Source organism: Salvia hispanica, chromosome 6 (genome assembly GCF_023119035.1).
Source record: "Salvia hispanica cultivar TCC Black 2014 chromosome 6, UniMelb_Shisp_WGS_1.0, whole genome shotgun sequence".
NCBI classification, from domain to species: Eukaryota; Viridiplantae; Streptophyta; class Magnoliopsida; order Lamiales; family Lamiaceae; genus Salvia; species Salvia hispanica.
Window position 1 is genome coordinate 12,215,042 of NC_062970.1, and position 26,129 is coordinate 12,241,170.

The 26,129-nt window shown below is 34.7% G+C and overlaps 6 protein-coding genes across 8 annotated transcripts; 3 read left to right on the forward strand and 3 right to left on the reverse strand.

Moving 5' to 3' along the window:
* Positions 1-875: 875 nt before the first annotated feature.
* LOC125192721 (MAPK kinase substrate protein At1g80180-like) lies at positions 876-1,675 on the forward strand. Its single transcript, XM_048090346.1, has one exon. The coding sequence runs from the start codon at positions 1,035-1,037 to the stop codon at positions 1,428-1,430; it is 396 nt and encodes a 131-aa protein (XP_047946303.1). The 5' UTR covers positions 876-1,034; the 3' UTR covers positions 1,431-1,675.
* Positions 1,676-7,623: 5,948 nt separating this feature from the next.
* Positions 7,624-9,339, reverse strand: LOC125192426 (trafficking protein particle complex subunit 2-like). The gene is made up of 5 exons (XM_048089992.1): positions 9,001-9,339; positions 8,828-8,913; positions 8,676-8,737; positions 8,223-8,308; positions 7,624-7,857 (listed from the first exon to the last, which is right to left on the reverse strand). The coding sequence occupies exons 1-5, from the start codon at positions 9,079-9,081 to the stop codon at positions 7,765-7,767; spliced, it is 408 nt and encodes a 135-aa protein (XP_047945949.1). The 5' UTR covers positions 9,082-9,339; the 3' UTR covers positions 7,624-7,764.
* LOC125192425 (probable polygalacturonase At1g80170) lies at positions 9,292-12,068 on the forward strand. Its single transcript, XM_048089991.1, has 9 exons — positions 9,292-9,559; positions 9,983-10,117; positions 10,232-10,402; positions 10,520-10,540; positions 10,652-10,859; positions 10,949-11,030; positions 11,097-11,205; positions 11,302-11,418; positions 11,538-12,068. Exons 1-9 carry the CDS (start codon positions 9,317-9,319, stop codon positions 11,835-11,837), a joined length of 1,386 nt encoding a protein of 461 aa, XP_047945948.1. The 5' UTR covers positions 9,292-9,316; the 3' UTR covers positions 11,838-12,068.
* Positions 12,069-14,685: 2,617 nt separating this feature from the next.
* On the forward strand, positions 14,686-16,662 carry LOC125192965 (uncharacterized protein At2g34160-like). The gene is made up of 5 exons (XM_048090652.1): positions 14,686-14,879; positions 14,994-15,042; positions 15,711-15,773; positions 16,073-16,137; positions 16,314-16,662. Exons 1-5 carry the CDS (start codon positions 14,763-14,765, stop codon positions 16,401-16,403), a joined length of 384 nt encoding a protein of 127 aa, XP_047946609.1. The 5' UTR covers positions 14,686-14,762; the 3' UTR covers positions 16,404-16,662.
* A 641-nt stretch (positions 16,663-17,303) lies between these two features.
* Positions 17,304-20,270, reverse strand: LOC125192412 (pentatricopeptide repeat-containing protein At1g80150, mitochondrial-like). 3 transcript variants are annotated; one of them, XM_048089962.1, is made up of 4 exons: positions 20,129-20,270; positions 18,521-20,023; positions 18,353-18,417; positions 17,304-17,511 (listed from the first exon to the last, which is right to left on the reverse strand). In XM_048089962.1, exon 2 carries the CDS (start codon positions 19,948-19,950, stop codon positions 18,715-18,717), a length of 1,236 nt encoding a protein of 411 aa, XP_047945919.1. In that variant the 5' UTR covers positions 19,951-20,023; positions 20,129-20,270; the 3' UTR covers positions 17,304-17,511; positions 18,353-18,417; positions 18,521-18,714. The 3 variants fall into 3 exon arrangements, with proteins under 3 accessions (XP_047945919.1, XP_047945920.1, XP_047945918.1); XM_048089963.1 differs by having other exon boundaries at positions 18,521-19,461; positions 19,741-20,270; XM_048089961.1 differs by having other exon boundaries at positions 18,521-20,050; positions 20,129-20,267.
* A 1,540-nt stretch (positions 20,271-21,810) lies between these two features.
* Positions 21,811-25,760, reverse strand: LOC125194703 (probable polygalacturonase At3g15720). Its single transcript, XM_048092944.1, has 10 exons — positions 25,719-25,760; positions 23,864-24,013; positions 23,621-23,758; positions 23,371-23,520; positions 22,993-23,016; positions 22,709-22,916; positions 22,527-22,608; positions 22,316-22,424; positions 22,128-22,241; positions 21,811-22,044 (listed from the first exon to the last, which is right to left on the reverse strand). The coding sequence occupies exons 1-10, from the start codon at positions 25,758-25,760 to the stop codon at positions 21,811-21,813; spliced, it is 1,251 nt and encodes a 416-aa protein (XP_047948901.1).
* Between the last annotated feature and the right edge of the window lie 369 nt (positions 25,761-26,129).

The window sequence follows — 26,129 nt, forward strand, 5'->3', positions numbered from 1 at the left end:
CATGATATTTTTTCAATACCAAGAGTGATCACTCATAGTAAATAGCTCTATAACACACTCTTTTGATTCTCAAATTCATACTTGCATTTTAATCTTAAAATTTAAGAATAATTATGAATCCCGGATCAAAGTCTTTATTCCATTAGAGGTATCTCATCATTAGAGGTATCTCATAAGTATAGTTAATCTATGGATGTCTCAGTGTTGCACCTGTTTTTTTTTTATTGGATATTGAGGTTGGAAAGTATTGTTGGATCTTGGTACATTGTCACATGTTATTGAATTTATTCTCCATTATGTGTATTATGGTGTGAGGTATAAGTGATCAAATTCTTACCATAAAATACCATGTTAACCAAATAGCTATGGGCGCTCCACACAGCGGTTCCGTAACTCCAGTAAGAATCGGCCGAATTTGTACCAAAATTTATTGAAACTCCTATTCTTGTCCCACATCGATTTGACGATGATCGTACACTATCTATCTACATATTCTTAGATACACACCCCTTATAAGGTATTTTTATAAGGTAAGAGGCTAATTTCTACATGTATCAGAACATGTCCAACTCGATGGGGATCTCTTTATCTTTCTTTTCCGTTGCACGTGTGGAAGTCCGGTAAAGCATTCCAACTCACACGTGTATGGGCATGTTGAACACTCATTCTTGTCCCACATCAATTTGATAATGATCATATCTTTTCTATATATTCTTGATAATCCTCTTTCTAGCATCATTTGGATTGCCTAGCTTTCAATATCTTATTTATTAGAGTACTAGTCTTTTTTTAGTATAATTTCAATTTTCAAATGCAATTTTACCTAAAATAATTATTTGTATAAATAAAATAATGCAAAATTATCCTATATAATTACTTACCGTTCCAAACATCACAAAGAAATCTCCGCAGTCCAAAAGAGTTTGGGAGAAAAATCTCATAAAAATCCTACGGAATTCCCACAACCACAACTCCGGTTTTCAGCAATCCAACACAAATATATCTAGACCTGTAGACAAATCTCGAGGTCAGTAATGGAGAGCTTGCAGAGATCTGCTATATCGTTCCGGCGACAAGGCTCGTCGGGATACGTATGGGACGACAAATTCCTCGCCGACCAGTTTAATAAGGTCGCGAACGAGCGGAAGGAGGAGAGCAGCAGCACCGCCACCACCACCACCACCACGGAGGAGAATAAAGAGGATCCAATTCCAATAGCCACCGCCGCGAAGAAATCGCCACCGCCGCCTGCTGGATTGGCGATCGATAGGAGCCGATCCAACGGCGGAAGGGGATTCCGTACCGGAAAGGTTTCTCCGGCGGTGGAACCGCCTTCGCCTAGGGTTTCGGCGTTCGGATGCTGCGGTGCTTTCGGGAAACGCGAGAAGACGCGCCGCCGGCCTCCGAAGTCCGGTAAGCGCGTGATGTGAGGATTCCTTGATGATGAGGTTTTGAATCGAGAAAATTGAATTGATCTTGCTGTTGTCTTTCTGCTATTTCCTCGTGGATTTGATCCTTAGGTAGCTTATAGATCCTCTTTCTTTTTGAGTAATTTATGTGTGGATCTTAGAAATCAGTGGAAATTCTTGATGCTTTTGTGTATACTTGGGGAAATATTGTGGAGATTTAAGCATCTTTTAATAAAAAAAATACACGAGATTTGAGATTTGAATAACTTCGATGATTGAAGATCGAACAATAGCCAGATTTCGATGACTTTTTATCGTTTATATTTCGATCGATCTTGAAATCATATAGTAACAGATTGACTAATCTTATTTTCTTTTCTGGAAAGGTATGCATATTTACTGATTTACTTATGGATAAATGAAAATATTTGCGGGGCGTTTCGTTACCTTTTTTTCGAGATAATATGATGAATTTAGTGCAAATGATATAATACCACATGTAGTAGTAGACTAGTAGAAGTATTTATTCCAACGTTTTAAAAAAGTACTAGTAAGGGCATCCGTATCGCGTCTCGATGCGGGCTCTATCTCGCCTCGCCTCGAAGAGACGAGACCGCATCGAGACGGCGATGCAGCCTCCATCTTGTCTCGACGAGACGGGACATCTCGTCCCGTGTCTCCTTTCGAAGAGACCGGCCTCGAGACGTCTCGCCACGCGCCTTGGCGACGTGGCGAGCTGTGGTTCGTGCGTGACGCCCACTCGCGTCGTTTATATTCGTTAAAATTGATTTTTTTTTTAAAATCAGAAAAAAATTAAAAATTTAAAAATATATATATATAAAAATCCATAAATTATACTAGCCGTTTGTAGCTGTTTTTTTCAAATTTGTAATTTTTTTTCAATTTTTTTAAAGCCTCCAATCACTTCTATAAATACCAAATCATTCCCTCTATTCTCACTCAATTTTTTTTAATGGTATGTTTTTTTTTGTTTTTTTATGATTTTAATTATGTATTTTTAATTTTTTTTAGGATTTTAATTATGTATTTTTAAATTTTTTAGGCCTTTAAATTGTAATTTTTATTTTATTTAATGAAGTGTGTTTTTATTAATTGAATTTGTTGGAATTAAAAATAGAAAATGAAATTGAATGAATAGTTAAGGGATGAGATGGTTAAGAGATGAGGTGAAAAGTACAGTAAGGCCCATGAATAGTAAATAGATGAGACGGTTAAGAGACAGATAAGAGAGAGGGATGCGGATGGCCTAACGACCGTTTTAAAATAAAAAATATGTGAATCGTATTTGTTCAGATCCCTAATAATTATTGCCTGATACTCTCATGTATTGGCATTAGGTAGTTAGGTCATCAGATTTGGCATCAACGAAACCGTTTCTTCGAAAGAATTAATAAAAGAAATTACACAAATAAGAATAATACCCTGTCACAAGAAAGTAGTAGAAATAAGAATAATTGCTTGAGCACCAGGGCGAATTGTCTATATTATTATAGCGATGTAAAATACTTACGTTTAACGTGAATGATATATACTTTACTTCTCATATTATCAAAATGGAACCTATCGTGCACGTATACGTAGGCATATGTTATAACAATCTTGAAATTTGTTTTCTAATTTTTTTTGGATGGTGATAAAAATTTAAGAGAGAAAATAAAACAAACATAGATAATTAAAGTGGAAAACCTATTACCTACTCCCTCCGTCCCATATTTGGTGTCACTTATTGTTATGACTCGGATTTTAAGAAAGAGGTGAAGTGTGTAATAAATGAAGTGAGATGGTAGAGTGTGTAATAAATAAAGTGAGATGGTGGAGTTGGTTGAAGGTGGGTCCCTTTTGACTTTTGTTTTGATTTATTTTAATGTAGATAATGACATTTTTATGTAATTTTGTAAAATTGTATGACCAAATATGGAAAATTCTAAAAATAACTCTTAAACTGAGACGGATTTTTATTGCAAAAAGTGACTCTTAATCTGGGACGGAAGGAGTATATGCTTTGTCCCTCTTAATCCATAAAATACGCACACATTGACACACAGTACACACATACTTATATACCAAAGCTTAGAGTATTTTTTTTCACATCAAAATTAACACGCACATACGAAATATGGAGGTGATTATAATGAAATTGGACGCGCACGCATATAGTATTGAGTATTGACAGCAAAAATTAGACACTGGAGTATTATTTTCCTACTAAATACTACTTTAAAGATACGATTATAGACCTATTAAATTATACTCGTGGGGCCTGTGTTGAGAGTGTCCATAATGAAAATAAAGCAAGTAAATTAAGGCTTATTAGACTTTTACCAAAATTGATTATTTAACAAATTAGATTACCTGATAAAGTGAATGAACAACACATGACAAAATTATACTACAATGATCTAAATATTAGAGCAACAACTCCATAATTAAAAGTGTGTCTGAAACCTAGCTACCGTTTTCGGACAATAAACAATGATCTAAATATTAGAGCAACAACTCCATAATTAAAAGTGTGTCTGAAACCTAGCTACCGTTTTCGGACATTATTGTGGAGACTCTTTAATTTTTGTCACAACTTAATCGGCAGCTTATTTTCCAATGTGGTCCATGACAAAAATATGTTTTGAATTTGTTAGCTGTCTAAATTGATAAACATTTAGTCATACTAATTTTTGTAGATTATGATTTATTAGGAAATCACGATTGATCACAAGAAAAATTAATAGTAATTTTCTATTACTACAACTTAAATTATTCAATCATCCCTAGGTTCAAAAGAATTTATCGAAGCGTGACGGATGCGAATCAAATAGTGCTAATCATACTCTAAGTTTTCTCCTATTTTGTATATATAAATCATCTATCAATTGATCATTAAGGTTTGATTATTATATAGTTGATAAATGTACATGTGGAGTGACTACAATGAGCCAAAGTGGTGGGGTTTGATTCAAAGTGTTCTTTTCCTATTAAGATGATGTCCAAATTCTTTTATCTTACCACAGTTATCTTCGTCTTTGAAATAGCTTCGCGTGGGTACCTTGTACGCCTCAATCGGAGCTCGGATGAAGAAGTTATGACCATTTGATGAAGGCTGCGCGGAGCAGTACAAAAACGCCCGGGGACAGTGGAAACGCCCGGGTTGGCATAAAAAACGCCCGGCCCAGGCGTTTTTCTCGGAAACTGCCGAATTTAATCTTCAAATTGGTTTCTGGAGCGGTTTCTGGGGGGTTATTCAGATATTCCAGACGAGAAAGGAGCGGGGAAAGGATAGGAGAAAGGAAGTGAGGAAGATTGGAGTGTTAGAGTTTGTATACTAGAAATCACCTTTCGAGTGATTGAATACTATTAAAACTCTTATTTTATTTTCCAAAGGAATAAACAGATTATTTTTGTCATAATGTTGTTATGTTTTACATTTAATGGATGTTTATTACATGTTTAAATGTATAAGTAACTTAACAAAGTCTAAGTCTTTGTTTTAGTAGACCAGTTGTGGGCGTCATTCACTTTAAGGTAACACGGTCAGTTCTAAACAAAGAAAAAGAATAATTTCACAACCTAGATAGGCTTAGACTACCTATCGTGAAAGGTTGCAATGTCAGTCCGATTATTTCTAAGCCTTATCGAAATAAGATGACATTGGTGTGGTATAACACTGAATGGATCTAACAACGAGACAAATCTTTATGCTATCTACGAAAGACGAGGTCTCGTAAATTATTTCTCAATCAATGCACGTTAGCATTGAGCATACGGTATTGATTATGCACTACTTTGACTTACCAAATGGTGCGGGTTTTTCGCAACCCAATAAGCCTGGTATATTGGGTAATGGTGATTAATATCTAGCGGTGCTAGGATTGCTATTATGTTGAATCGTGCGCGAGGTGAGTCTCGTTTGATAACATCCTCAAGAGAAGCTTGAAATAAGGTTTTATTATTCGGAACCTAGCTAGTTGGAGTTTAATTATTCTATGAATAACAAATAAGATTTTCTTGCTGAGTCATCTCTTGGAATAAATAAGATATTAATTAATTAAGTCCATAGCAGACAATAATTAATTAATGGATGTTTCTATCTTAAGCGCGGAAAATAAATATCAAGTAATAGAAACCCGAAGTACTTATAATTTCGGATTTGGATGGGGAGTGCAATATTACTTCTGTAGTGGCTGCTCGTAATATTCCAATTTTAAGCTTATATTAAATTGAGTTTAATTTAATTAGTAAAAAGCTGATTTGAGGAGCCCATATACAAAGCCTTTCATAAATCTCTGTCTGGGCCCAATATGTGACTTATTATAAATAGGAGAATAAAGGAGACAGAAAAATACTTAATTTATACTCAAAATTTTCGCCCCCCCTATTCCTAGGAGTGGTCGAATTTTTCTCTTTTGTGGGATAGGATTTCTGTCTTCTTTATTTAAGTCCTAGTATACTGGTGAGATCAGCCCACCCCGATATCAGTTTACAGTCCGGGAACCAGATAGAAAATCCGTGGTTTTCTACTAAATATCTTCACGTGGAGAAGGCGCTAGGCTAAACCCTAGAAAAGCATGTTTTAGGTTTCAATTTATTTAAAGCATGTTTTATTTGAGTTATGAGCATGATACATGTGATAATTACGCGAATAGAATTTGTCTAAATAATCTGCTAAATAGATCAGAATTATTATGTAATTGATTTATGTGAGCGCTTCCGCTGCCAACCCCTTCATGGAGGTGCAATCATTCGACTTCCATCATCCCGGAGGAGATTTGATACCATCTACACATCAATTTCATGAGTTTTATGGTTCTTCTTCATTGGTTGTGGATGTGTAACTAAATTCTTACGTTGCTCCTAATTTGTGATAGATGTGAATTACTTTTGGATTCTATGGATTAGTATTAATTTATGATCTTTTTCTACGGTGCTTTTTACATTGAATTATAATTCTGGCCTGATTTATTATTTCATCATGTCTTTTAGCCAATGTCTCTTTAACTTGGTTAAAAGGTGGAAACGTAGATACAAAGTTTGAGATTTGTATTGTGTTTAGCATATGAATCTTGGATAAGTTAATTTACATGTCGTTACAATAATTGTTGGACATTTACTGTGCTTCCGTAGGAATGTTCAATTGATTTTGTAAATGAATCATGTACGTTGGAACTTAGAAGTTGGGTTAGAGCTTACCACGCTACCGTAGGAGTGATAATCCGATGAGTACGAATTTGATCTTAGTGTTCAGCAAGGTTAAATTCAAGCATCTGCGAACATGTTCAGTGTGAGTAGAATGAACGAGATATTTACAACTTTCATTAGATTAATCTTTAATCCATAGGTTTATTGGTCCATTAAGTTAATTCACATCTGGAGCATATTAGGAGCAATGTTCTCACTCTCTTGGTTATATTTTGTGTTGTCATTTTATTTATTCACTTGTTTTTGTTTCAATTTGGTTTCTCAATCCAAAAATCCCAAAATTTACTTGCTTTCAAATTAGATAACCGTACGCCTCCATGTGGTTCGACACTCTTTTAGTCTTTTACTACAACTACATTTGTACTCTTACAGAAAAGTTGTAATTTTAGAGCTATTTGATATACTCGTGTGTTATTAATTCATTAACATGAAAGCTCGAAAAATACGCACCAGTGACACTATTAAAAATCAAATTAGTAGTAAAGTTATGCAGTGTTATAAAATAGTATGAAAGACTAGTGCACAAATGAGAATGTGTTTGGTTCAAACCGATTTCACTTATTTGAATTTGGGAAGAGACTCTGATTCATAATTAGTGAATTAAATGAATTTTTTTAGTAATGAATATAAACGACACAAAAATCAAACTAAATATAGATCCACGCCATCATATTTATAATTTATTAACAGATAAAGTCGTTACAATTTGTTAATATCTGGAATCTGGCTACGTGGTCGAAGAAGCCATTAAATAATTAGACAAGTCATGTGCCACTAATACTATGTCTATCACCATAAACTAGCGACAATTGTAATGAGACAACCTTCAATAAAATATTAATCTCTCTCTATATAGTCTTACCATCATTGCCGACCTTGTCGACAGTATAAGTATTTAATCCTTGTTAAGCATTTAAGCACATTTAATTATTTACAATATTGGTCAAATAAAATTTTGAAAATAGATAATGAACTTGACTAGTGAGTTTCTCAGAAACAAAAATGGTGATGAAGAACCAAAGGAACAACATTGGATTTTACAAAATAGATGCTCCATTACATGTATTGAAACAAAAACTTCCCAGAAATATATTTGTACCTGAAAGCAACATTTACATAGACACCACTGAATTGAAGGGGGGCTTCACAAATATTTCCTAGCGAGGGACCGGACTTTTGTATCAAAATGCGATGAGGTGATACGGCTTCCAGGGAGATACAGCGGATTAAGAAGAGTCTGAAAATGTTAAAATCCAAGTTACCAGTTTGTTAGTCTTATATACTCCATGAAACAAGTCAACACCAACACAAAATATACTACTAACATGTTTTCTTTTCAATTTCTTCTTCTCTTTGCTTTTCAGTAGGGAGTAGAGAAGATCAAGATATTCTATTCATATTAGGAAAGCATTTGGTTTACTTGTAGCATTAGAACAGGTTCATGATGTAGGAAAGTGCAGTGAAAGTGGAATTACACTGATTTACGTAAGGCAAAACTAGTTGAAGACTTGAATCTGATAAGCAGAATGCTAAACAAGAGAACAAATATAAAACTTCCAACATAATTTATCATATCAGATTAAAGATGATAACAGAACTTGCCTTGATATATAGCTCATGAACCTCTTGGAAGAAGCTCTTGATTCCATCATCGTTACGAGAATCATGAAGCAGCATCAGCCGAGCATGTATCACGATTTAAAGTTAAGGAATCAAATATGTACTGAATAGCTACAGAGAGTTCTAATAGCCATCTAAGATTGGAGCAAAAAAATCATTTGATAGTTCTGCCAAAACCCAATGTGTGTAAGAAAGATGTTAGCTCAGGTTTAAAAAATCATAATATCAAGTGAATCACACTCTCACCCCATCAAACTAAAGATTTTTAGAATTAGCATTCAACTTCCCAATCATATCAAACACCATTGTTTTCATCAGAACACATAATTTCGGGTCATTTTCGCTTTTGTGGTTACCTGTTAGGGAGGAGGAAAGATTCTGAAAAAATTTATCATGATTATATAGCATTAACATGATCTAAAAATGAAAGGATATGACCAGCAGTGACGTAAACGGATGCCACCAAGTCATTGAATCTGTCTACTGATTTTAGAAACCTGATTCACAATATGCCAAAAACTTCAAAAACACAGAATTAAATTAGAAATCAAACACAAAATACTGAGTGAATGGAGTGGAGATCTCACATAGCACTCGTATTCCAGGCAATGTCCTGAACAATGTCTAAAGCGGCATGTAATATGAATTGGTGCTGATGAGCAGCATCCTCTTTCTACAATCATTTATCACGGATTGTTCATTACTATCCAAGTTACACTCAATTTCAGTAAAACACAAATATTGAACAACACAGACATACTTTGGGGAGGGTACCAACTTCAGCTTCGTAAATCGGAATGTCGTGTTTGCTCACAATTATAAAGCACGCTGTACTCGCCATCGATCCCCACTTTAATTTGAGATCGTTGCTAAAATTTGAAAATTTATGGATTGATTGATCCAACCCTAATTTGAATTGGGAAAAATGTGAAATATTGCAAATTGGGAAGGATGTTTATGTCATTACGCAGAAACTCAATTTCGCATAAATTATTGTCGTCAAATTATTATGTGAAACATTGTCTCGAGAAAAAGTACTTCTAATAAAGCTACATAAATGTTATCCGGTTACAAAAATGCAAAGTGAATTAGCTGAGATGAAATCTGCTTCTTCTCCAATCACCATCAAATATTCTTTTCTTCACTTACTAAGCATCATCCTTTATTTTCTCTCAAACACTGCAAAATCAAATGCTTTCCACTCCATAATTCAGCTCCCTTCATCTGGGCTCTCAAGAAACAGCAACAACCAAAAAACTGTGGTTCTAAACATTGATAAATTTGGTGCTAGAGGGGATGGAATCACTGATGACAGCAAGGTCAAAATTCTCTACTTTCCTTCTGTTTCAAACGAACATCACATTTTCAGTGCATTTAGCATTTCATTCGTTCTTTATTTGAGACGTGTGTGTTTGTCGGTGCTTTGACAACTGTGTGATTGCTGGTGCTTTGACATGCTAATAATACTCACATTTTGGGACTCCTTGGAATTTTGATGTTTTCCAGAAAAAAAAAAAAAAAAAAAAAAAGTAAGTTATGGAGGGAGTAATTATTGTTAATACAAAGGGAGTAATTTCATTTTTAAATGATGATTACCCATTAATCTACATCTTTGTTTCTCTACTGATTTCATATGCCAAATCCTATTGCTGTATACTTATCTAGTTATCTTACCATTGTTGCAAGCTTCCATTTTTAACTGGCATTTATAACTGAAGCCTATTGTCTTTTGGTGGCATCAGATTCTGCAAGATGTTTGGATGGTTGCCTGTTCCATGTCTTCGTCGCCTGCGAAAATTGTTATTCCTTCTGGGAATTCTTATCTAGTCAATCCTACCAACTTAGGTGGGCCTTGCAAATCACATGTGACCTTGAGTGTAAGATCTTACATACATTCCCATCTCAACATGTGCAGTTTATAGGCTTTTACTAGTTAGATGTCAGACGAGCCCTCATAGCAGAACCTACTGAATGCTTTGCAATGGCTGTAGATTTCGGGTACTATCGTTGCTCCACGAGAACCTGAGGTCTGGGATGCTTTTGATGCTCTTAAATGGCTCTACTTCCATGATGTAAACGACCTCACAGTAGAGGGGGGTGGAGCGATCAATGGTATGGGCGAAAAATGGTGGGATCAATCGTGCAAGAGAAACAAATCGCATGTATGTACGCCTTTTTCATTCAATATATTCCGAGGAACTGCTTGGTCAAACTGCATTCCTTTTCTTTACTTGACGAAGAAATGTTTATATTACTTATTTGTGAATTTTCTTTGGCAGCCTTGTACCGATGCACCAAGGGTTAGTACTTCCTGCATTTCACCAAGAATTTCACTTCATCAATCTAGAAGAAGATGCGTTTCCGACTTGTTTAGTGGCCTTTCTGATTGATGTCAATGAATGCTAATGCAGGCTATCACTTTCCACAAATGCAACAATTTGAAAATCAGGGACATTACTTTGGTTAACAGTCAAAAGAATCACTTGGTGTTTACCAACTGCAGGCACGTTGTAGCTTCCCGTCTCAGAGTTATAGCACCATCTGATAGCCCCAACACTGATGGGGTTCACATAAGTGAATCAACACATGTCCAACTCAAGGATTCGACTATTGCTACAGGCTAGTTGCTCGCAATCTCTGAATCTTGTTGCTTCTATATTTTCCAATAATTTTCTCAAGCTTTAAACATTCCTCAAAATTGTTTGTAGGAGACGACTGTGTATCCATAGTCAGCAATTCTACAAGAATTAGTATAAAGAATGTCATCTGTGGACCTGGTCATGGTATAAGGTATTAGTTATAAGATTGAAAAAATTTGTAACAATTGCTACATTGCTAATATTTCTCATCATGTAGCATAGGAAGTTTGGGAAAATCGAAGTCATCAGCTACAGTGCACAATATTGTTGTCGATGGGGTGACTATGTTTGATACTGAGAACGGGGTGAGGATCAAAACATGGCAGGTAATACATTAACAGCTCATTAAAATCTTGATATACTTATAAAGATTTGTTATTTTGCTAACCGTGTGTCTTGTCTCCATATTACGAAATTCATAGGGAGGCAGCGGTTATGCACGCAAGATTATCTTTCGGAACATAAAAATGCATAATGTCTCTAATCCCATTATCATAGATCAATATTACTGCGACTCTCCATCGCCCTGTGCAAACCAGGTATTGTTTAAATTATCCTACTTTCAATCAATTTTGAAAGAGTTATCTGCAAGCATACATATACTCTGTCCAAGATTAATTAGTTCTCTTTCATTATCGTGTCTTCTCGCAAAAAATAGACTTCAGCAGTGAGCATCGACAGCATCTCTTTCCGGAACATCAAAGGCACATCAGCAACAGAGGAGGCTATCACGCTGTCATGCAGCGACAGTCATCCATGCAAGAAACTGTACTTGGAAGATATTGAGCTCGTGTCGTTGTCTGGGACTGCAAAGTCATTCTGCTGGGAGGCGTACGGGACAAGCTCGGGTCTGATACGCCCTCCGTCTTGCTTATCATATCCAGAGACTATCTTTCTACCCAACATCAAGTCCGAGCCAACAAGAGTGCAGAGTGATGATGATCGTGCTTCCATTTAAGCGTACAAGTGAGGGGTGGGTAGCGTTTGAGCTGCTGCCTTGATGCTCTCCATTGCATCACATTCGAGCTCCATGATTCGTTGAAGTTTGCTGTGAATATGGCTTGTATTCATGTATGCCCTGAGCATATGCTAGATTTGATTTATCTATTTTTTAATGGCTTGAACTGTCGTAAATTTATTACTTATGTTACTTAATTAATTGTGGAAAAGAAAGAACTTAGCTGCCTAATATTCTACACTTTCCAGTAACATATCTGAAAGCTACTAAAGTTCTAGAAACTCCCTATCCAAATTAGGTCCTAAACAAACAAGTTCGAGAATTCAAAAGAAGCTGTAAAAAGAAAACCGAAAAAATAAAGTTCCCTGCTTTTTAAGGGAATAATAGTAATTGTTTACCTATGTAGGAATTGATTCATTTTGTAATGTGTAATGACTAGGAAGGAAATAATGATAATCTCTCTATTTAATCCGATAAGTTATAAGTTCCATGCATCTAGAATAATTGAGAATATTAGCCTGATTTGATATCCCCTTGGAAAGACTGAAAATATATTTTCTATTCGATATGCCTATATAGGTACCTTTATTTAGTTTATTGGTCCATAAATTGAAAAAAAGAGGAAGGCATGTACATAGAATAATGAAAGTATTAATTTCTAATTTGCTGGAATTTACTAAAACGTTCTAGTCTAAATTGATCATAAGATTATGATAACTCCCTTGAAACCTTTCTTCACACTTGGGTAAATAATTTTGTCAATAACTTTCATCAGAAGATTAAAAATAAAAGCATTAGCTGATTTGATCCATTTTAGAGATTTTCAAATTATACATATATTGCAAGAAAAATTGGTTCTAGAGAGATCACATGAATGATGATAATACAAGAAAAGAAGTGCTTTGTGTGAAGCACAAAGAATCTCGTACACTTCTATCATCTCCCAAAAATCATGTGTAGATCAAGCTTTTTGTGCAAATATTCTATTTCATCATATCTAGTAAAAGTAAATCACGGTGGCATATCAAATGCAAATGAATCTATAACAGTATGAAATAAATTATTATCTAACTACGAGCTACGGCGAACTCAAATTAATTAAAAATGTATCTCATGATTCTTATCTATAAATATGGAATTGCCTATTATTCTACTTGATCCAAACAAGCAAAACAAAGCCACAAATTAAATCATATCCCAAAGAAGGGAAGAATGGTTTACAACAAAGAAGCGCAAAACTTGTACACAATAAACAAGGCTGCGGTTGAGGGCCGGCAGCGAGGAGCAGCAGAGATGAAGCCGGCCGGAGACATTAACGAAAGTGCAGAAGCATTTATTAAGAGGTTTAGACGACAGCTGCTTCAACAGTGGAGGGAGTCAATGGAGAAGAACTACGACCAGATGATCAAAAGGGGTGTTTACTAATTATTATAGTACTTATATAAATTACTATATCCAATGAATAATTTATTGCATTAAAAATTGTTTGTGTATGAGTGATATAACCATATATGATATAGTATATATATTGTGTACACATGTTATCTGATTTACCAATAAAGTAGTAGTAGTAAGTAAGAAACAGTGTTGATCGATCTCAGTTTGTTCTTGATGTTAATATTGTTTGATCTTTGTGTTTTTCTCTGATATTGAAATATTTTATATTTTCCCTTGTTTTCGTAAATTTAATGTAGAGTGATCTTTTCTAAAAAAAAATTAAATCACCAACCTCATGGGGATTTTTTGAGTTATGTATGGGTGATTTACATTAATACTAATATAATATTCATATGGAAAAGTACCACTACTAATCAATATTAAAAATAAATGTTTTATTTTATTTTTATATAGCCAAAATGCCTAAGTTGAAATGGTTGAAAATTTTAATGCACAAGAGAGTTTTAAATCATCATTAATGATCTATTGTTGTAATGCATTTATAGCAGCAAACTCTAATCTGTTCCTAAAGTCTTTAACTTTAGAATTGAATGGAAACATAAATGTGGATTTAGCAAATTTGAATCGTAAAAGAATTTCGGTATCTAATAGTATAAGGAATTTTAAGCAATCGAACTTGATTTTTCCATGCTTTTATAGAAGTTTAAGATTTGATAAAAAGAGCAACAAATTATGCATTTAGCTAATCTTATGTTTCAAATTCGTTGAGCATATTCAACATTTACCTAGTAAAATTTAGGCAGAATATATCCTTGTATTAATACATTTTGTTTCACTAGGTCAGTCAATCTACAAAATTTTTGTTCATTAGGTCTTTGTATCAATGGATTTTATTTCATTAGATTCTCTTACATTTTTTTTGGTTTCATTAAGTCATTATGCATTTTGATTTAAGAGATTTTATACTTTTATTTTTAATTTGGTTGAATTTTTTATGATAGACTTCAAAAATTAATTAACTTATATATTAGTTAAGTTTATTTATTTCTTATTTTAAAATGAATTCAATTAATATCGACTAAAAAATTAGTAAGAAAATGAAAAATTTATTGATATTGTCCGTTATCAATTTATCATTTTTCTAATGATTATTGACTCGATATTGCAACTGAATTAATTTCAAAATATACAAGAAAGAAAAAGAAACATAAATAAATTTAATTAGCCAATTAAATTATGAAATTTGATAAATAAATATTTAATCAAAGCACCTCTTAAATCAAATTGAATTAGTATAATAACTTAACAAAACAAAAAATGATAAAATGAGCTAAACGAGAAAAATTCATTAGTCCTGTCCAGATATGTAATGAAACAAAAAATATGTAGAATGACCCAGTGACATAAAATGTAGTCTATTGGCTATTAATATCTTTAGATGTGTTTGTAATTTGGGGTATTTCCCAAATCACAAAATAAAAACCCTAGCCCTCTCTAAAACCCTTGGCAGCAAAAATCGTGGCAGAAATGGAAGAGATAACGGAAGGAGTGAACAATATTAATATTACTGAAACCCAGAAGAAGAACCGAATTCAGGTCTCCAATACAAAGAAGCCGCTTTTCTTTTACGTTAATCTCGCTAAGGTATACTATAAATAAATTTCTCTGTGCCCGTATTTGATTATTCAATTCAATTTCGATTACTGTCATGAATTTGGGTTTTTATTAGTCTGTGCTGTTTATTTTTGTTTTATCTAGAGGTATATGCAACAACACAATGAGGTGGAGCTTTCAGGACTTGGCATGGGTAATTTCCAATCCTTGCTTATACATTAAGTGTGTTCTTCCTTGTTTTTGATTCGATTCTCGTTTTATATATCGATGAATATAAAGGTGATGTGCTAAATTGTTTAGTTGTGTTGGTCTACACTTTATGCAAGGAATAAGTAGGTGCTAGCTGACTGTGGAAAGTTAGCTGTATAATGTGTAGCTTTGTAAGAGTAGCTCATTAGCCACTTCCATTTTCTAGAACAGCAATGTGCCTGTTTACTACTTCCAAGTTGAATGCTTGTCTAGTGGTAAGATTACTGTTTTCTTCTGATGAGCCTTAAGTTACACTGCTCCAAGTGTTTCTAAGATTGTGCTGCGCTTCTCTCAAGAGTCTAGACCAGTTAGTTATGTGGAAGTGAAATGTATATTTGGAATTTGTGCTGGCAACCTTGTCGTCATTTTTCTGCTAGTTGCTGTGGGTGTTTTCTGTGCTGTGAAAGACAACTCATTTGAATAGGATGAGAACTCATTACTGAACCCATTATGTGGCGGAGAGAAGCAACGCTTATTATTTAGAGAGCTGATTATGAATCTTTATACTTATTGTTTTGGATTTTCTGAGTGCATCGCATCGTATATATTTTTTATTTATGCTCTGTTTCCTGGTTTTGTACTAATTTTGTTTTAATTCTTATGTTATTATAGCAATCTCAACAGTTGTTTCAGTTGCTGAAATTCTGAAGAACAATGGATTTGCTGTTGAGAAGAGTGAGTTATTCTTTAAAATCCCGTATTCTTTACTATTATTTTGTAACCAACATAGGCTACTTCTGAAACAAAATGCCACACTGGTATGAAAAGGTTGATTGAGTAATTAAATATAGCAGCAACTTTGGTGGGTGGTGGGATAAAATGGTGTTACAAAATGAAGGACATTGCGTAATCCTATAAATAAAAAAATCTTCCATTTGATTGCTGGTATCTAATCATCTGTATTAACGTTACCAATACATCATACTACTATATTACAAAGATTGAACTAAATGCATCTACTTTTAAATATGTAGAAATCATGACATCCACTGTGGAGATAAAGGATGATTCTCGTGGAAGGCCTGTCCAAAAAGCCAAGGTAAGTCGATTCCTGTTCAGTTTGGTTCTGTGTATGAGGAGTAGTGTTGAACTGTTGATATTTGTATCCTGGACGTGTTCTTCCAGTCTTTGATAAAAATATCATGAGTTGATGCTTAGGTACTTTTCTTTAAAGTCTTACATCTGGTGCTCTCTCTCTGTCTCTCTCTCATACAGATTGAAGTAGTACTTGGGAAAACAGCAAATTTTGATGACTTAATGGCTGCGGCCCAAGAGGCCAGGGAGAATGGAAATGGTGAGGAATAAACATGGATCCAAGTTGATGTTTGAAGCAGTCTTTGATTATTATGCCTACTGTTATGGATGTTGAGTGAGTTTGAGTGGTGTAAAATGGCACAAGAGAAAATTTGAATAGTGGGTATGTGGCTTCACGTTTTGTAACAAATTTTTTCTTGGATGTGTGGTGGTTTAAGGCTTTCTTTAGGTGTAGCTATTCTTTTAATGTTGTTCATTAACACTTTTAACAAAATCCTGATGAAATTATGTTTTGTTACTTGTTCTGCGAGATATTGATGGCACCCCTTTAACAAGGTCATGGCCTCCTTGCATATCTGATACCTATATCAATGTTTTATTTCATGAATACACACAACATTGACGTATCAGTTGTGTAAATAATGAGATGCAATATCAATTGTTTTCATTTATAAAAACTATGGAGTAGCTTTTATTTATAACAGCCCACACTCTTAATAATGGAGTACTTTTTTATTCATAAAATTAGTCGCCTTTTTCACAATTGAAATCACTATTCTTGATTTTTTGGCCTATGTACTTTTTAAGTTTTGGTTGTTAAGCTACTAAAGTTTTTTTATATATTTTTTTTCTTGAAACGTCAGAGCATTATTTTAATACTACTACAAGTTATGGGAGTGCTTTCAATTTTTGGTTAGCATAATTTATTTTTAATGTCAATAGAGTCATGTACTTCAAAAAAGTTGTATTCTCCGAAACTGCAATATCAAAATCTCTTAAATTCAAGCCCTGCATCAGAAACATCAAATAACTGACCGGAATAGCTACTTAGTTCAAATCAATCAAGAGTTGAACTTATGGCAACAATACTGTGAAAAACTCTCTATCATCTATGACAACGACAAAACCGCAGATTGAATCTCTGCATGAAAGGTGAAAGATCAATCTTGGCAATGGTGGTTACTGGTTATAATTAATACAAGTACAAGTCATTACAAGCAAACGCCTCTAATCAGCATTAAGATGCCAACTGTGCAAGGAAATCAACATAACACTACATCTTATCATAGTAGTCTAGTTTCAAAATTATGCAAACACAACTGGCATGAAACAAGCTTAAGTCGAACTCGTGGTACAGGAATAGGCAGCTGGCCTTTCTCTGTTCACAAAACAGGCAAAAAGAATTCATAGTCATGACTAACAGCAGTTGAACTTCCTAACTAGAATAAAATTCTATAATCACTTACTTTTAGACTGATTGAGCTCAAATACTAATGGAACAGTTACAAATAAATTTGAAGATAATAAGAGTTCACTTCCAACCAAATGCTAGTTGCACCAACCATTATGATCGCAAACCAGAACATGATCGGTGACCTTATCCTCGTGTGCTTACAAAAGACAAAAACTTCAAAGCAATTCTTTGCTTCTACAAGTTTTTATATATGTATGGACGAAAATTTATTTTTACATCCCTTGTACAGAGCCTCATAAACTACACAAACAAAAAGTTGCATTCAGAAATTCCAGGTCATTCTATCAAATATGTTTTGTCTCACAATTACTCATGATCAAATAACATACTAATACTATGTCACAAATACTAACACAAAAATGAAGATGTGAGCTTCTTTAGCAAGCTAAATTAGAGGTTTATTGAACAAGAACTCAAACATGAGTTCCATCATGTTACAAAAATTTTGCTTTCTAAGTTTGTCAAGCATGCATTAGAATTCAACAAGGAATATCAGCAGGAGGGAGTTGCAAAGAGAAAACGGAGGAACTAACACAACCTAACACGTAAGACTAGTGCTGTCAGTGTATGTCGTAGAATTAAGGCATATCAATAGGATGTGAATACACAACAAATCAGCACCCTGTTTTGTAACTCCCCCATGCTCACTTTGGCAATCTACTGTAACTTGTTCCTGTATATTCTTCTAAACTAGTATGCAGCAATCAGCTGAATAAACAAAAAATAGTGCAGCCCTTCGATTTACCAACTGTTAGAGCTTCATCATAATCAAACGGGAGTCGCTGGCTGCATCCAGCAATCACCTCAAACCTGAAGGAAACACAAATATCTAGATTATAACAACTAACAGATACATTATTGGTTTTGCTCTATAGATTGTAAAAAAGCCAATAAACTAGTGAAACCAACTTACAATTTAGTGAGCTGTCCTCTTAGAGTTTTCATCTCACTAAGAACTCATTTGGGCACAACCAGAATCGGACTGAAGAAATTCCATGCAGTCATCAGAGATAGTATCTCAAGGGCAAGGCTAAAACCAACCTTGCTTCATAACCAATCAATTAAATTATCTCCCAATGAGACGGCTGACCCATACAATAAATTAGTTCATTTCCTTGATACTATGGATTTCATGAGTTCAATTTGAGCCGGATTAAAAGGAGGCTTCCTTTTCAAAGAAAGACTATAAATATGTTTCGCTTTATCAAGCTTCTCGAGTTTTCCATCTCTGACCAGGCCTTCGATCAGATTGTTAATGGTACCCACACTAGGATACCAGTTGTTCTCCATACTTTGTTTACACATGTTGTATGCCATGTCGAATTCTCTTGCTTCACAGAAATAATGGATCAAGGTTTGGTAAATTTTTTGATTTGGCTTGTAGCCCTCACTCCTAAAAGCAGAATACACATACATAGCCATTTTTAGATTTCCCATTTTGCAGAAACCTTTGATCACCAAATTATATGTGATCTCATCAGGAAACTCAGGAGATTTCTTCAATCTCCGCATGAAATCCAACAACTTATTAGCGTCCCATGTCCGCCCCTTATTTACCAAGAACTGAATCCTCACATTGAAGGTTGCAATATTGGGAAGACAACCTTTTAACACCATCCGGCTCCACAGCCCATTTGCAATCTCTGGCCAGTTCGACTTGTAACAGGCCTCTATAAGCGAGGTGTACGTGAAAACATCAGGAGCTAGTCCCCATGTTCCCATCCCAGCCATGACAAGAAACGCCTTATCCAGTATACCCATCTCACAGAAACCCTTGATAACAATATTAAACGAATATGCATCTAGCACAATTCCAAATCTACCAGGAACATCATTTAGAAACCAATCAATCGCCTGCAAATCCCGAGAGTCAGTCAATACCTTCAAAGCAGCATTAAATGACTTAACGGTCCGCACACAACCATACAAATGCATATCACAAAACGTATTGACAGCATGTTTAGTCATTCTAGCCCTCCCATACAACATTATTATTCGTATAGTGAACCCTTCCCGACGACCCTGTGGCAGAGTCTTCTGATGCTCAAGCAAGATCTCAATATAATCAAGCCGGCCTGCCCCAGCTAACCTAGAGACCGTGTCCTCAAAGATAAATCGGTTCTCAACAACAACCTTATTTGTGGCATTAGCCTTAAACAAATTGAACAACTTCTCAGGGTCCCTTTCCTTCTTTAGTTTAACCAATGCAGGCTCATCTACTGAACTAGGTTTTCCAGCTCTACTGCTAACATCACTAATTTTTCCAACGAATGAAGAAAAAGCTGCGGCGGCGAGATTACGGTGTACGGCGCCAAACCTGCGAATTAGTCGCAGAGTGAGCATGTTCTAGGAAAGCCCTAATTCCACCATCCAAAATCGCAGATTTTATCAGTATATCACCGAAAAATGCATTCTCCTATCACATCCAAATCAAAAGAATAATCTTGGAAAATTAATTCAGTCTCATCTTAAGAAATACACAAAATCAATCAAGTGCAATCCAAATTCGCAGAGAACGTACTCAAAATACAAATGGGGTATCTCGAAATTGCAGATTGTAATCTGCGAGTGATGGAATAGCTAAAGCAATGCGAATGAACTGATAAACTTTGTGTAGAGAATGTACGGATAAATCAGATAATCAAGGCAGGAGAAGAGACGGGCTATACATACACACATATATTTGTATGTATAAATGAGTTTGGGTGGGTGGGGGAGGGGGAGCTGGTGGTGATGGAGGGTTTTGCGCCCATGAGAATTTTAGGTTTGAGGTTTTGGATTCAGTTTTTCCTGAATTGAGGTCTTACTGATCTGATGCACGCGGTTGCACGATAAATTTTTCGCTCTGGTGATGTGGCGAAATGCTATTTGTTTCCTTGTAGCACCACAGTGGGCTCGGACCAAAACGGCAATTAGCCCATTAGTTTTGGTAGAGCGGATCAAGTACAATTACATTTTGGGGCAACGACTAGTTTAACATTTTTTATACAGCTACTTATCCTTTTCTACAAAAACTACATTTCCTTTAATTCGTCCAACAAACCCTTTTCTTCCTAATATTCTCAAGTCAATTAAATGGTTCAAAACAATCTCAATCTCAATCTCAAACCCAGACTCAAATTTGCAACAACAATTCCTTTTAAAATCAAGGCAAGAAGATTTCTTACACTTGAAGTGAAGGAATTAAGATATATTGGCGCACATGTACTAAAATGATAGTACAAAAATATGACTCAATGGTCATGACCACTAAGTAGGATTGACCATCTTTGCAAGCATTGGGGCGGGTTTAAAAAAGACCGTCACAAATTTGTCGATTGCATTACCAATTTGTAGAAGGTATGTTCGACCAAGTGCAAGTTAGGATGATATTCCAAGAGGGGGCTTTAGGAACATTCTAGAACGATGGAAAAAGCAATTCAATATAGGGGTTGTTTGAGCAATTTTTCAAAGCCACCTGAAGTTCTCCTGTTCTAACTTCTAACTAATTTTGACATTTTAATCATGTAATTTCAAGAGTTTTAATTAAGTTATAGTATCACATTTTAAATAAATAGAGTTTAGCTTGATATGTTATTTTTATCAAGAGCCGGAAATTTTGTGCCAATTATGTTTGTACTTACTATAATAAGGAAGATTTTTTTTTTTTTTGGTTTGACCACAGGTATACCGAACCCACTTTTGCGGAATCCGACTAATCCTGCTCGACCGGGTTTGCGGATTAAGGCTGAAAGTCTCCCAGCGGATGGTGAGGTTTGAACCCGTGACCTCAAGATCACCACAGTTCCGCGCTGCCAACTGCGCTACGACCCGTTGGTTAATAAGTTGAGATTTGAATTACCTTGCAATGTAGAGTTGTTAAGTGTGCTGCCAGGCCCAATCAACTTGAGGCTGACTCGGCCTAGTCTCACGATTGAATTTTTCCATATAAGCCCAATTTAGAGCGTAGCATTAAGTGATTTTGTGAGTGGTGTGCGTTTTTTTTTCTTCCAATTCTGTTAATTTTTGTAGTGAGGAGTCCGTACATACATAGTTGCTAATTTGAGTATGTACTAGTAAATAAATTTGACGTAAAACTAGGTTCTTCATATATTAAATTATCACTGAAACTAAGCACATTCTTCATCTAAAATTAGAGTTGGGCCCAACAGTGTATGAGCTATATATGAGAAATGACACAACAAGATTTGTAAAACACCGAAATCAAGATTCGACACAATTGATAGGAGGATTGCAAAAACGAGAACTTCCATGAGCATTGGTGCAATGTGCTACATTAGCCGCTTGTTCACCAACACTCTCGATGTTTATGTCCTCGAGCACTATACCCGTACACGGCACTGTCTCGCTGCACCTCAAGTTTATTGTTGCGTTCTTCGCCACCGACGTTCCATGGAGTCCAGTGTACTTTACATCACTCACTTCCACAGCACCAACCTAATCCAAGTATGTCAAAATTGAAATCAATTGTCAATTTGTTTAGTATTTTGATTAGGTTGAGTGTTTATTTGAAAATTTACCTTGGTATCACATGTTTTGTGAGGGCAGTAGTATTGGTCTATAATTACAGGATTGTCAGCTAATTCAAAGATTATGTTGGAAAATATGATGTTCTTGGCAAATCCTGCCCCTCCCTTCAAATTATCAAATGCACTTGATTAAATTTTATTGTCACATGAATTTTATTAACGGTTTCATTTGATCTTACCTGCCATGATTTGATCCTCACACCATTTTGAGTCTTAATAAATGTGCAGTTATCTACATGTATTCCTTCAACTTCATCATATTTTCCGTTGTGACCTAAACTTCCAATGCTGAAAGGAACCAAAATAGGAATTAAAATTAATGATATATACGAGTTAGTTTTATGGGACGAAGGGTGCAAAAACTAAGTGATCGAAGACAAAGAATCATACCTTATACCATGACCCGGACCACAAGTGACCCTTGAAATAAGTACACTAGAAGTGCCTCCATTGATCGCGATGCAGTCGTCCCCTATTAATGCAATGACGATTGTATTGAATCGATAACTACTAATTACAATATTCCAATACCAAATAGTATTTGAATTCTGAAAAGGGACTAGGGAATGTACCTGTTTCCATGACACAATCTTGGATGAAAAGATTTGATGAAGAACTTATGTCGATGCCATCTGTGTTAGGACTAGTTCCAGGTGCAGTAATATGAAGATTTGAAATATTTGCATGATTGCATCCATTTATTGAAATGTGATTTCTTTGGCTATTCATATGTTTCAATCCGCTCACACGAAGGTTGTTGCAATGAGAAAATCTCAATGCCTGAAATTAATTGTTAGTATTCTGATGCAGATTATAATTGACAATAGTACTACAAGGTACTCCATCTTGAACTTACTGTTGGTGAATGATTTTCACGGTCCTGAAGAGAGAAGAATAAAAACGAGTTAGTACATTATGATAATACAAGAAATATTATGCACTTATAGAATATTTTTAAAAATTTTAAAACCACTCTTTTTGTTTGTCATACGTGTCTCATTTGCCATTTTTATGTTTTTGTTATTACTACTTTATTTCATTTTTACTATATATGATAAGTAGATCTCAGATTCTAATAACCCATTCTAATAATATTTCTTTGCAAAAGTAATACGTATATAAAAGTTCAACTCATATTTAACTAACTTTTTTCATTCTTATTTCTTAAAACCCAGATTGTCAAAACGTAAGATGTTTATTAGTGGACGAAGGAAGCTCGATCATAAAAACTTACATTGGGCCACCAAGATGCACCTTGGCCATCAATCACACCTTGCCCATTTCCCACCACAGAGAGCGCTTGAACTTGATGAAACATTATCCACTCACCAACACCCCCATTTCCCCAAGATTCTTTTGGATGTGCAACAATGGTTCCCAATATCTACAACATGATATAAATCTTGTGAAAGGGACCTATTTTTATATATAAAAAAAGAATATATACAATTCATCTTAACCTTGAAAATTTGTACATAACTTACCTTAAACGTTATGGATCTTGATTTGCATGGGCCAACAAATTTGACAGAAGATACCAAAAATGTTTTTCCACTTGGTACAGTCACCATACTTGTTGCCAAACCTTTGTTACAGGCTGCTTCCCATGCCGATTTAAATGCCTGTTCAAACCATAGACAATAGTAGAGCCTCAATCTTTTAATTCTAGAATTAAACATTCTATATTGAACAATAGAACAAATGAAAACCAACATGAAAATATATACTTTGGCATCATCTGTTATCCCATCTCCTATAGCTCCAAATTCGGTCACATCAAATGTTGTATACGAATCCAAGCTTGTAATTCTTGCGCACTTCACAACGTTTAATTCGAATATTGCAACACACAATAACAAAAGGTACACCATAAAACCCTGCATCACATTCAGAAATATGACGCGATTTACGTTCAATATAATGATCTCTCGTTAGTACAATAGGAGAATAGATAACAACTAACGATCGACTATCAAGGCATAAGATAAATATATTTGTGCCATACCATGTCTCTAATTTGTCTCTTGAACAATGTCTATCAATGCCTTATCTTTCACGAACTTGTAATCTTGTCCTAATCAACCACTACAAGTTAAATATTTATACTGAGAAACCTTAATCCAATCAATTTAGAACACTTTCCCATATTATGGGCGTGTTAACTTAAAACTGGATATGATTCTTTTGTGCATTAATTAACATTGAAATTTCTTTGCCTAACTTAACTTTCTTAACCTCTACTGGATTTATATAGTAGATGTGCATGAACATGTGAACACACCAAATTATTTTTTGCATGTCTCATTAAAGTTTATTTCTCGTTTCTGAAATGATAATATTGCTTCGAGATTCGTTCTATATAGATACTTTAGTTATTACCATATCCCTTTTCTAAGAAACTTGACTATGTCAATAATTTTTCTAAAATATATACATATATTTACAAATAATATTAAATAAATATATAAATTTAGATATTTCTGTTATTATTAAAATGTTAAGAATTTAAGTATCTAGGTTATTTATTCCTTCAAGAAATTATGCAAAATTAATCAAATAGTTTTTTTTTAAAAAATTTAATCTTTTATTTTCAGTATAGAAATATCACAAATTAATGTATATATACATGAAAAAAAAAAAAAATGATGTATTAAAAATACATTGTGGCTAGAAGTTTGTGGTTGGCTCAAATTTGAAATGTTGATGCAGTAGGTGAATAGTATACACTACAACAAAAAAAATCGTTACTGACATTTTATAATGCAATTAAGGACGATAATTTGTGTTTCTAAATATACCACTAACGCTTCAAAAACGTCCTTATTGTTGGTGTCCCACTAAAATTATATGACACAAATAGAAGCGTCCTAAAATCAAAAGATTAAGTTAATTTGTCCTTAATTTAGGAACACTTTTTGCGTCCTAAATTATTGTTATTTTTTCAAATTTTCCAATGCTCTCGATTTTTGTATCCTTAAGTAGTAATTTTTTTTTTATAGTTTGTAAAACTTGGTTCCTTGTCAATGTCAACATCATTGTTTTATTATCTCATCATAGTTAGAGATTGTTGTGGAGTACTATAATTCGATTAGGACTTTGAAATTGTATTATAATAAGCAAAAACATTCTATAATCAGAGTTTAGCCGACTAGATTAAAATTCAGGGTATTAGAAAATCATATGTTTGTATTTTTTTTCGATATATTGAACCAGAAAATGATCAGTAGAAGAAGAAGATGAAACAGTGCAATGAAACATTGCAACTGTTGGGAGATGAAACCGAAAATAATCGAATTTCAAAGGTTTCCTAAATTGCAATTTAGTCCTTCGACTTTCGGAAATAATATTTTCGGATGAATTTCCGATACAGTAACTTTGTCGGAAATAAAAAATTTCCAAGCTGACTCGACCCCAGCCAGGAGCTCTGCCCCTTGGACCTCGCCAGGGGCTGCCGCCCCTTGGACCCCGCTACATACATAACATTTTCAATACAATACCAGAAACTAAGTTTTTACGAATTCCAGGTACATACATAACATTTTCTAACAATAACGAATTTCCAGAGGTAAATACTAGGCTAACAGATCCTATTCCTTTGATTGGTTCAGTTGCAACATTGCCCATCTTCAAGGAAGATCCATCTTCAATTGGTTTTAAGTCCTTGAACCATTGACGATCCTTGCATACATGACATGTTGCACCCGAATCAATCCACCATGAGATATCATCATCCTGCACATAAAATGCTTCAGAGATTATTGATGTATAATAATTCTCAACCGAATGATCATTAGGTACAAAAGACGAACCTGATTGCTTTTCCGGATCCTTGGATCCATTTTGACCAGCCTCGTTTTCCCCTTTTCCTCCACCCTTTCCAGACTTACAATCCTTCTTGAAGTGCCCGGATTTGCCACACTTCCAGCAAGTCAGTTTGGGCTTCTTATTCCCATCCTTACTGTTATAACCTTGAAACTTCCGTTTCCCTTGAAA